Below are 10,792 nucleotides of genomic sequence, written 5' to 3'. Positions count from 1 at the left end.
TTCAAACCTGTTATTCTCTTGTTTTTTATAATGATCATATAAAAGGTGTGCCTTGGAAATACTTGTTTACATGAGATAACTTGGACTAAAGTCAACGATCTAAACACTCAGAGTCCTTTACCTCCCTGAGCTGACGTTATACGATTTGTCTGACAGGAGAGAGCTCTCCTCCTCCTTGTTGTAGAAACAACTCCTTATGTACGTTAGCGCTCTGTCGCTCACTCTCGCTCGCTCACACAAAATGACTTCTGGTGATGTTAGAGATATGAGAAGACTGATCAATACCTCCATAATCTTCAGTGTGGTTAGCTATGAATCTTCCAAAACTTCCAAATACCTTGTCCTGGACATAGTTCTACAGTAAACTGTGCAACAGTACAGTAGGCCCACACAAACTGCAGAACACCGGTTCTTTGGGAACACTCAAATGATTGAATTCCCATTTAAAATCAGGAGACTAAATACGAGCATTATATGCAGACACAGACGTGGTTCAGAAACACAGACATATTAGAAAACAGACCATTAAGGCAAAAAATCTAGTTTGATGGATGCTGTCAAAACTCAACAATACAATAATATGTGTGTGTGTGTTTATTTATCACAGGCACATAGTATCTGTCCCCGGCTGTTTGAAGAGCAAGCATGGGAAACAAAAGACAGCATTTACCTGTTTGCATCCAGCTAGTCACACAGTTACAATCACACTCCCTGTAATTGACATCATTAATAGATAGTTTAGCTTCTCACCATCATTTGCTGTGGCCCACTGATGTTAACGATCGTAACTGAAAGGCTGCCTGTCTAACGTAAACATTCAGCCACGGGACTCGCAAACTCTCGCGAGAGTTTTACACAAGACTTGCTAGCCATAACCCTGCACCGGGCGCTGACATTGGCGCCCGGTGATCATCAGATTTGACGACGCTGATTGAATGAAATTATGTTTCGGAGGCATAGTTTACAGATAGCAACAGTCAGCTGCTGCTGCACTGGTTGAGGGCTCCTCTCTTAGCGCCCAGACGAGAGAGGGTAATGCTACACGCTGCGGCCAGGCAGGAAACATGTGACTGATCAGTAACTTTAGACATCGTAAAACAATTTTAAACGAGATTTTATTGTAGATTATACATTTTACTGATACCAACTATATAATATTTACCTTGTTCATTAAAAAAATGTAAATTTTTATTTTTATTTTTAATGTGGGAAGAGGTGGGGCGGCGCACCTAGCGCCACTATGGGCCGGCCGCCACTGCTTTATTGTATGATATGACAGATGAACAGATCGCCACTTGGCTTACAACTAAAGACACAGCTACGCAAAAAATGCAGCATGTGTACAGCTAAGAAAATCAGCCTTGGTACAAAGTAGCAGTGAAAACATGGTACGGAATTTCATTGATTATGGCATTCTCAGAATAAGCAAGTGGAATGGATTTGATAACGAAGCACTGACACAACGCTACAAGAGCGGCGAGTGGATAGACCGATTCACAGACTTTCCACATGGTAAAGGGGGGGGGGGTCTAAACTAATCATTTTAAAAGGTGGGAGGGACTTGTCCCACCCTCATATAATGGCTGTGACGCCCATGACACACACACAAGCAGCCCTCTACTTGCTACAAACTTAAATATGAAAAGGTTCAACTATGTGTGACCTGCCCCACCGGGGAGGGGGGGACTGCAATAATAAAAGGGGGTTAGGATACTTAACGCTAACCTGGGTTCCCCAATACGAGCCCTTAGGACAAGTCACGCAGATAAGAATAAATGGATGGACAGGGACGCGGCCTCAAGTTAAAATGTTTACAAACGTTTATTATATAAATAATCAAGTAAAAGTTCAGTAATATAAAATGCAGATTACAACTTATTCAGCTTTCCCAGTCGACACACCTAAGTCCCACGATTGAAGGCTGGCTCTGACAAGGAGAGAATAATTACAATATCACACATATAGTGATAGTTAAATAGTTAAAAAGTGATTCTTCTGGCCAACTGCTGAGGGTTTCCCCAAAACCACAATATCACCACGTGTAGCTGTATTCGATCAACACTCACTGCAAATCACCCATATCTGCATGCAAAGTGCCCAGCAAACCACATGTACATATATACATACAATTAATCTCCTACCTCTGATGCAAACGCATTCACTCAATTATCACCTCACTGGACACCTCTGCAACGGTGATTCTCTACACACCCTCTGCTGGGGCTGTCAAGAAGCCTGGCGTTTACAGGCCACATTTTAACAATTTAGTGGTAGGCCTACACTGAATGTTACAAGTCCTAACAGCAGCTTCACATACCTCGCTCGTATAGGGGGAATACACGCCTATCAGCCAGACAATGATAACTGGAACAAGAACACTCGTAATAGTCACAGCTGATTTGGGTGAGGAGTGAGTGGGCATTTAAAGTGTGGCGGGAGATGCTGAACTACTACAGCTGCGCGTTTTCCTTATATGGAAGGGCCAGCTGACTAAAGAAGGGGGGGTGTGTCTTAAAGGGGCAGTGGCGGCCCAGCCACGTGAAGAAATGATCTGACAGCTAATCCAGAAACAGTAGCGCCGGCTACATATGCACACACACATCAGGCTTGTTTGAGACAAGCAAGACCTGCGCAGACCTGCGCAGTTGCGATCAACGTCTTGCTAGTGCGTTGCATGATGGTTAGTCATTTTGTCCGACTTGCTCTGGAGGCTCGCCTCCATGAGACTTTGAAATTTCGCGGGACAAAGACGCCCGCAGCCTTGACAGAGCGTCCACACAGCAGCGTGCGTTGACGCTTGGAGGTGGGCGTATCTGAAGCTTGGGGATTTTTTGCGAGCAACACGACCAACAACCAATCACATGAATCTCCCGCCCCCGACATACAAAGCAATAGCAATGTTAAAACGAAGTAAACTGGATATAAAATCCCCAAACAGGCGAAAACCTACCAGTTTCACCCACTGTCTCTGCCACCTCCCTCCATGCCTCGCTCCTCCGGTTTGTATCCCGGTAGATGAACAGAGACTGATCATACAGCACCGGGTGATTCACTACCGCTACAATGAATTTTCCCTCAATTTTTTTGAATATGAGGAAATGACCTGCGTAGTCTCTCCCAGCATACACGCGGTTTGATTGGCTAGCGATTGTACTGGCAGATTTGAATAAACGGGATTTCATTGGCTGACGCCTCCGTCGAGGCGTCAAAAGTTGAACATTGCTCAACTTTTGACGCCAGCTACGCCAGCAACGCTCCACGTCGCTTCCCAAAATGCAGTTCGGCTAAAAGTGACGTCACCCCATTCAAAGTGAATGGGCAGAAGCGTTAGAAGCTTCAACGCACGCCGCTGTGTGGACGGGCGAGGCGAGGCGAGTTGGCGCAGTTGCGAGTTGGCGCAGTTGCTCTCCACGGGCTGCGGAAGCGAAATGCTTGATGGGAAACGGCTCGCTGGTATCTCGAGCTGAGCGCTCATTGGTGGTTTTTACCACGTGCTGCTGATGAAACTCTCCAATTGGCTGGCAAAAGTTTGTTGTTGTTTTGTGTCAGTTTTACGTCGCCACATCCATTCCCATTTTTCATCATTGTTCCACAATGTTTATCATCATGAAATTAATATCCATATATTTTATACTATACTGCTTACCGTTTTCATACTTTATCTTAGCATATTCATACACACTGTTCATACTGCTCACAGGCTGATATCTAGTGTATTCATACCCCACTGTTTATTCATCATTCAATTCATTCTATATGTTATTCTGTAGATTGTGTACATTACTTTCCACTTCACTGCTTGTTGCACTTGGTTAGAAGCTAAACTGCATTTCGTTTTCTCAGTACCTGTAATATGTGCAATAACAATAACGTTTCTCTTTAAGTTAAACCAAATCATTAAAATAAAATCTATTGTAATGTAATGATTTGGTTTAACCTTATTTATTGAATACATCATTTAAAATGGCAAGATTAAATCAAATTACATCCATGTTGTACACATCATAAAGCTTAAAGTGGCAGCTAAAGAATTAACACAGCAGCAGGTCTGTTCAATTCATGCTCATTAAGCTTCATGTGTGCGGATCTGAAGGGACTGATCATTTGTAGCCTGTCCACCTATCAGTTTTGCAAACATTAAGAGGGAGGAGCATTTCTAATTATGGAACCCAGTCACTGGTGTGGTTCATCATCATGACTGAATTAACAAACCTATATAAAGCAATGGAGATCACCTTTGTCTACAGTGGGTAAAATGGAATTTGTGGTGCTTACACTGTGTGACGAACAGGGAGACATCACTGTAAGAGTCTCACAAGACATTTCCCAAAGACTACAAAATGGTGAGTAAACAACTAAATTGCATTCCAACAATCTGGATATGATTTTAAATGATGTAAATTATTTTTCAGATAACAGTTTAGCAGCTGCACTTATGCAGCAAGCAAGGGCTGCAACAAATGCACAAGGTAATCTATCATTTAAATCAAAAATGGTATTGTCTTTTAATGCAAATCAAACAAATGACATATTCATGTTTATTGTAAACAAATATTTAATTTTCTCTCAATCACAGTCCCTTTAGATCTGTCTTCAGATGCTAGGCATGCTCCTGAAAGGCCTGCTCCTGATGAAAGACCTGCTCCTGACGAAAGGCCTGCTCCTGATGAAAGACCTGCTCCTGACGAAAGGCCTGCTCCTGATGAAAGGCCTGCTCCTGTAAGGCCTGCTCCTGTAAGGCCTGCTAGATCCCAAGCTGGCACTCCTCACCTGGCATCCCCCTCCAGCCGGTCAGAACACCTTGAGGCAACACAAGGTACAGTAACTAAAATGAGGATCTAAACAGCAAATGCTATTTGTTTGAGTTACTAACACTTGTGTCTTAACAGATTTCACACACAACACCATACTGCTGCTTTTGGACCTGACAAAAACACACCAACAGGTGTACTATCACTCCAAACCCGGTTTTTACAAAATTCTACAACGGCAGTTCAGCAAGGAGGGATACAGTTTCTCCTCAGACAAAATCCGGAAAAAACTCAATAACCTTTTGACCACCTACAAAAGGGCCAAGGACCGTTGTACCTCAACAGGAGAGGGGAACATAACGTGGGAATATTATGGGGTAAGAAGTTTGTTCTTGCACATCTAGTTGGTAAAAGCAACATTTCCATTTTAACAATTCTGCAATTCCACAGATAATGGACAACCTGTTTGGGAGGTGCGGTGTTGGGAGCGCACCTCCAGGCACTCTTGTTTCCACCCCTCTATTACCCACTGCCTCACAACCATCCACCACACTGCCGTGTGCCTCTGAGGCCCAGCCTGGTCCCTCCATGACCCTGCCCACCACACTGCCGTGTGCCTCTGAGGCCCAGCCTGGTCCCTCCATGACCCTGCCCACCACACTGCCGTGTGCCTCTGAGGCCCAGCCTGGTCCCTCCATGACCCTGCCCACCACACTGCCGTGTGCCTCTGAGGCCCAGCCTGGTCCCTCCATGACCCTGCCCACCACACTGCCGTGTGCCTCTGAGGGCCAGCCTGGTCCCTCCATGACCCTGCCCACCACACTGCCGTGTGCCTCTGAGGGCCAGCCTGGTCCCTCCATGACCCTGCCCACCACTCAGCCGAGATCAATCCGGTCTCGAGTCTCCCATCCCTCCTTCTACGACCTGTATGAGGCCCACTCGGAGAGGAGGACCAGTGCACTGGAGACACTGGTGCGGCCAGAACAGGAGCGCCGGAGAAGGCTGAAGGAGAGAAATAGGAGGAGGTTTGAAGCTAAAATGTTGACTGCGATGGGAGAAGTTGTTTCCCAGTTAAAGTCCATTGGGAGCCAACAAGAGCGCATCATTGAGCTTTTGCAGGACAAGCCCAATATGCCATAATTTCCCCCACACTGGGTATTCCCTGAATTAATTTGTTTATAAAGAACACCACCTCAGTTTGTTTATGGAAGTAATATTGTTTAGATTAGTTATTTATTTTCCTCGTTATGCAGTTGAGTTATTATTTCATCCCTGGCAATTGCCTTGTAATATTTGTATTTGTATACACTAAGTGTTCACAATGTTTATATGCAATTATTATTTATTTGCCAAGTACATGTGTACATATGTATATATAGTTATTTCATTTTCAAAGAAGATAGTCAACTGCTATTGACATGTGCAGAAAATGACCATATCTAGTTTTCATATATATGCATTTATTTTGTACTTGCCCAATCATTTTGGATGACATTACATGTTACTTGTTAGGCGCTTTAATCCAAAGCGACTTACATACTCAATACTGTGGGCATAAAAGGAAAGGAAATAAAAAACAAATGTCTTCCACAAAGAATATGACAGTGGTTATTTGGGGGGGGTGGGGGGGGGGTGGTGTGTGTGTGTGTGTGTGTGTGTGTGTGTGTGTGTGTGTGTGTGTGTGTGTGTGTGTGTGTGTGGTGTGTGTGTGTGTGTGTGTGTGTGTGTGTGAGCTCTTTAAAAAAGGTCACAAATCTGATTTCTGTGCAACATTGCATCTTGGTTCTGGGGATGCGGTGCCCTGTTATCTGCTGCTTCAACCTGCTCATCAACTTCAATTGCTTCCCCTTCCTCCAAGCACATGTTGTGAAGTATGCAACAGGCAGTGACTGCTGTGCTAATGTTTGCAATGTTTTTCATGTACAAACATTTGAGCCTCCTGAACTTCGTTTTCAGTAGGCCAAAGGTATGCTCAATGACCACGCGTGCAACATTTAATTTGATTGAAACGACGCTGCCGAGCAGTTAAATGGCCATTGTCCCTGTATGGCCTCATAAGCTGAGGCAATAGTGGGTAGGCAGAGTCCCCAATGATGTGCATTCCCTCAGGCACCAGGGACTGGGGATCTTCATCAAGCAGCCTCCCAACAGCAGACAACCGGAATGCCCGTGCATCATGCCAGCTACCAGGGTGGCCCACATTAACATGACAGAATCTCCGTTTACTGTCACAGAACCCAGTAAGCACAGAAGAATAAAACTGTTTTCTGTTGATGTATGCTACTGGGTTCTCACAGTGTGGTTTCACAATAGGAATGTGGCATCCATCTACCGCACAAACAGTGTTGGGAAATCCTGCTGCACGAAATCCTAACTCAGAATTATGTAGGGCTTTGCCCTGTGGGCCAGGAAATGTGGGTGAGACAAATAGGTGGTGACAAGACTACAGAATTCATGGAGATGCAGGCAGACAGTGGATTTGGTGATATTGTAACGATCAGCAACCCCCCTATAGGACTCCTGGTTTGATAGAGTCCACAGACAGGCAAGGACACTGTTTTGAAGCGGCACTTTACTGTGCTGTCTGTTCCAGTAGAACGGGCCAATAGTCGTCATCACATCCTGTTTGGTAGAAAGGAATAAATGGCTTTTAATATCACCAGTCCAGATAATACATATTTGATGTTATTTATATATATATATATATATATATATATATATATATATATATACACACACATACTTCCACATGTCCCCTGGACAATCGGAAATGACTTTTGAAGTCTGAAGGACTGTACTGTGGGACCACTTCTTCCACAAATTGTTGGACCTTTGGAACGGATCTAAGGAAGGCAGACACAGGAGCAAATGATGACCATAAATCATTAGACCTATTCAACATTCTTTATGTTTATGTAAATCTTCCCGGGGGAGCTTGCCCCCGGACCCCCCTATGTGAGGTCCACACACCACCTATAAAAATAGCACTTTACCCCTGCTTACACCTATATGCAGCCGTGAGCTGATTATCGAGCCTTCATTGTGACAGTCGCGGGTACACTGTGTATATGCGTGGGGAGTGTTGCAGTAGAAAATTCCACTGTAGCGACCGGTACATTAATGGGAAACCCTAAATGTTTGAGCACCCTCTATGAAACGTCAAGCTACCCCACAGCACCCCCAAAATAAATCTCTGGCGTCGCCACTGAGCCTGACTATTTGTGTTGGGGGGGCCCGACTTTTTTTTTTGTCCAAAGGGGGGGCCTGACAGAAAAAGTTTGAGAACCACTGCACTAGCGGGAGCTGGCGTACCACCAGTGGTACGCGCACCACAGGTTGAGAACCACTGCTCTATAGGGTTCAGGTCAGGCCAGTTTGCTGGCCAATCAAGCGCAGTAATTTCATGGTCACTAAACCAGGTCTTAGTACTTTTGGCAGTGTGGGCATGGTGCCAAGTCCTGCTGAAAAATGAAATCAGCATCTCCATAAAGCTTGTCAGAAGAGGAAGCATGAAGTGCTCTAACATTTCCTGGTAGACGGCTGCATATATATAGACATTTTTATTGATTGGGATAAACCCCTTGAGATGCACCATCTCGTTTTCAAGGGGGTCCCGACTTTGGACTTGAGAAAACACAGTGGACCAACACCAGCAGATGACATGGCTCCCCAAATCATCACTGACTGTGGAAACTTCACACTGGAGTTCAAGCAACTTGGATTGTGTGCCTCTCCACTCTTCCTCCAGACTCTGGGACATTGATTTCCAAATGAAATGCAAAATGTACTTGCATCTGAAAAGAGGACTTTGGACCACTGAGCAATAGACCATTTATTTTTCTCCTTAGCCCAGGTAAGACACTTCTGACGTTGTCTCAGGAGTGACTTGACACGAAGAATGCGACAGTTGTAGCCCATGTCCTGGATATGTCTGTGCGTTGTGGCCAGTGGCGGCCGGCCCATAGGGGCGCCACCCCACCTCTTCCCACATACAAAAAAAAATATTTAAAAAAATATTTAAAAAAAATATATTTAAAAAAATATATATTTTAAAAATATATATATTTTATATTTTTATTTTTAATTAACAAGGTAAATATCATACAATTGGTATCAGTAGAATGTATAATCTACAATAAAAACTCGTTTAAAATTGTGCTACGATGTCTAAAGTTACTGATAAGTCACATGTTTCCTGCCTGGCGTTGCCCATGGCATTAGTTTATCATTACCGGGCGGAGCCCCCGAGCCAAACAGCAGCAACCAGCACGTTGCAAAAGTCTCAATAGTAAACTGTGCCGCCGAAACATAATTTCAGCCAATCAGCGCCGTCAAATATTTTGGTCACGAGGGCGCTCACGTTGGCGCCCACGTTGCTTACGTGCGTTGACGTGAGTTGTTTTTTAGACTCGTGAGTGACCAAGGTGACGCAGTAATTGGATGAGAATGGCTTCGTGTGCAGGTGGAGTCGCCGGACCTCGGTCCGCACCCAATTCCGTGCAAGAGCTACTCTCCAATCCTTTCGAAATGAGAAGTTTGGGAGATAAACTGTTGCTTAAAGACTTTGGACCGGACCAACCCGATTTGTATATATCGCAGCAAGCTCGGGAAAAAGACAAAACGTATCAACGAGGCTTCTCACGTAGCTGGTACACCAGAAAGGCATGGCTAGCTGGATGCAAACCTGATGCAAAGAGGTAAATGCTGTCTTTTGTTTCCCATGCTTGCTCTTCAAACAGCCGGGGACAGATACGATGTGCCTGTGGACTGTGACGGGGGTAAACGATATGAAGCATTTGTCCGAAAAAATTAAAAAGCATGAGTGCACGAAGTTACATATGACAAGTACCTTCAAGCTAGCCATGCTAGGCAAAGCTAACATAGCATAACAACACAGCCGTTAGCTCTTAGCACTCAGAGCTCACAGCTCTTCATATCTGTTCAGAAACTAGACAAAGGTTAAACAAGTACAAACCACAGACTGCCTGTGTCATGGTGAATACAGTCGCTGGTTTATTTATGTCTGTATAGGCCGTTGTTGTGAGTGTGGACGGTCGGAGCATATATAACGTTAGCTTAGCCAAGCTCCATTTAGAAAACACGCATTTTAAAAGGGTTTTTCACCTGCCGTCTGTCTGCAGACTTGTCAAAGCATTAATTCATAGTTTTTACTAACCGGTATCAGTATGTTGTTACTTCGGCATCATTTTGAAACGTGTATTACAATTAAATCACGGTCAAATATGTTCATCTTGTTGTAGTTGTAGCCCCCTTGCCAGCGATTCTCTCTCTAGTTTAGCATACTCAGCCCGACTCAGCCTGGTTGTTCCTGGCCCTAGAACCACGATTATATATATATAGAAATGTTTATTGATTGGGATAAACCCCTTGAGATGCACCATCTCGTTTTCAAGGGGGTCCCGACAATATCAACAACTTACAGACATACATAAACAAAAAGACAAAATGCAAAACATGACACACAAGACAAACCACATACAGTCTGTTAAGTAAAATTCAAGCAATGCATACAATCATTACAATGTGAGACAGTCAAGCAAATCAGTTTCATCAATATCAGTTTCATTAATAACCAGTACAGACCAGTTGAAAGTGAGATGATAATGCATGTTTAAACATACCCAATGATGACAGAGATCTAATAGCAGCAGGTAAAGTATTCCAGTCAGTTGGGGCTTTGAACATGAACGCTCTTCTGCCAATACATTTTTTTGCCGAGGGGACAGAGAAATAAATCTGAACAGAATGTCTAACTTGATGATTTGGTGAGTAGGGTACAAAATACTGCTTTAAATAAGGGGGATAGTTAAGATAAATGCATTTAAATATCAGCTGAAGCCAATGTGTGTGTCTTCTTACATTTAAAGAAGGCCATTTAAGTTGGTTATACATTGTGCAGTCATGTGTACGAAAAGGACAACCAAGAACAAATCTACATAGTCTATTGTAGGCTATGTTGAGTGGAGCAAGATCTGATTTATGTGCATTTTGGTAGACAACATCACAATAGTCCATAATCG

At 43.9% G+C, this 10,792-nt stretch overlaps 1 protein-coding gene and 1 long non-coding RNA gene across 3 annotated transcripts; one reads left to right on the top strand and one right to left on the bottom strand.

Moving 5' to 3' along the window:
* Positions 1-3,878: 3,878 nt before the first annotated feature.
* LOC117550268 lies at positions 3,879-6,286 on the top strand. Of its 2 annotated transcripts, XM_034222658.1 has the most exons (5): positions 3,879-4,469; positions 4,577-4,816; positions 4,890-5,128; positions 5,202-5,331; positions 5,386-6,286. In XM_034222658.1, the coding sequence occupies exons 1-5, from the start codon at positions 4,382-4,384 to the stop codon at positions 5,889-5,891; spliced, it is 1,203 nt and encodes a 400-aa protein (XP_034078549.1). In that variant the 5' UTR covers positions 3,879-4,381; the 3' UTR covers positions 5,892-6,286. The 2 variants fall into 2 exon arrangements, with proteins under 2 accessions (XP_034078549.1, XP_034078540.1); XM_034222649.1 differs by having other exon boundaries at positions 5,202-6,285.
* On the bottom strand, positions 4,662-7,640 carry LOC117550283. Its single transcript, XR_004569602.1, has 3 exons — positions 7,495-7,640; positions 7,328-7,373; positions 4,662-4,800 (listed from the first exon to the last, which is right to left on the bottom strand). It is a non-coding gene; the product is annotated as an uncharacterized LOC117550283 (long non-coding RNA).
* Between the last annotated feature and the right edge of the window lie 3,152 nt (positions 7,641-10,792).

This window comes from Gymnodraco acuticeps, unplaced genomic scaffold (genome assembly GCF_902827175.1).
Source record: "Gymnodraco acuticeps unplaced genomic scaffold, fGymAcu1.1, whole genome shotgun sequence".
In the NCBI taxonomy this organism is placed as follows: Eukaryota; Metazoa; Chordata; class Actinopteri; order Perciformes; family Bathydraconidae; genus Gymnodraco; species Gymnodraco acuticeps.
This window is presented reverse-complemented; position numbering and strand designations above follow the sequence as displayed.

Coding starts and splice junctions, on each gene's coding strand:
- LOC117550268 (XM_034222649.1), top strand. CDS start 4,382: ATGATTTTAAATGATGTAAATTATTTTTCAGATAACAGTTTAGCAGCT. Junction 4,817..4,889: donor ACACCTTGAGGCAACACAAG/GTACAGTAACTA, acceptor GTGTCTTAACAG/ATTTCACACACAACACCATA. Junction 5,129..5,201: donor TAACGTGGGAATATTATGGG/GTAAGAAGTTTG, acceptor GCAATTCCACAG/ATAATGGACAACCTGTTTGG.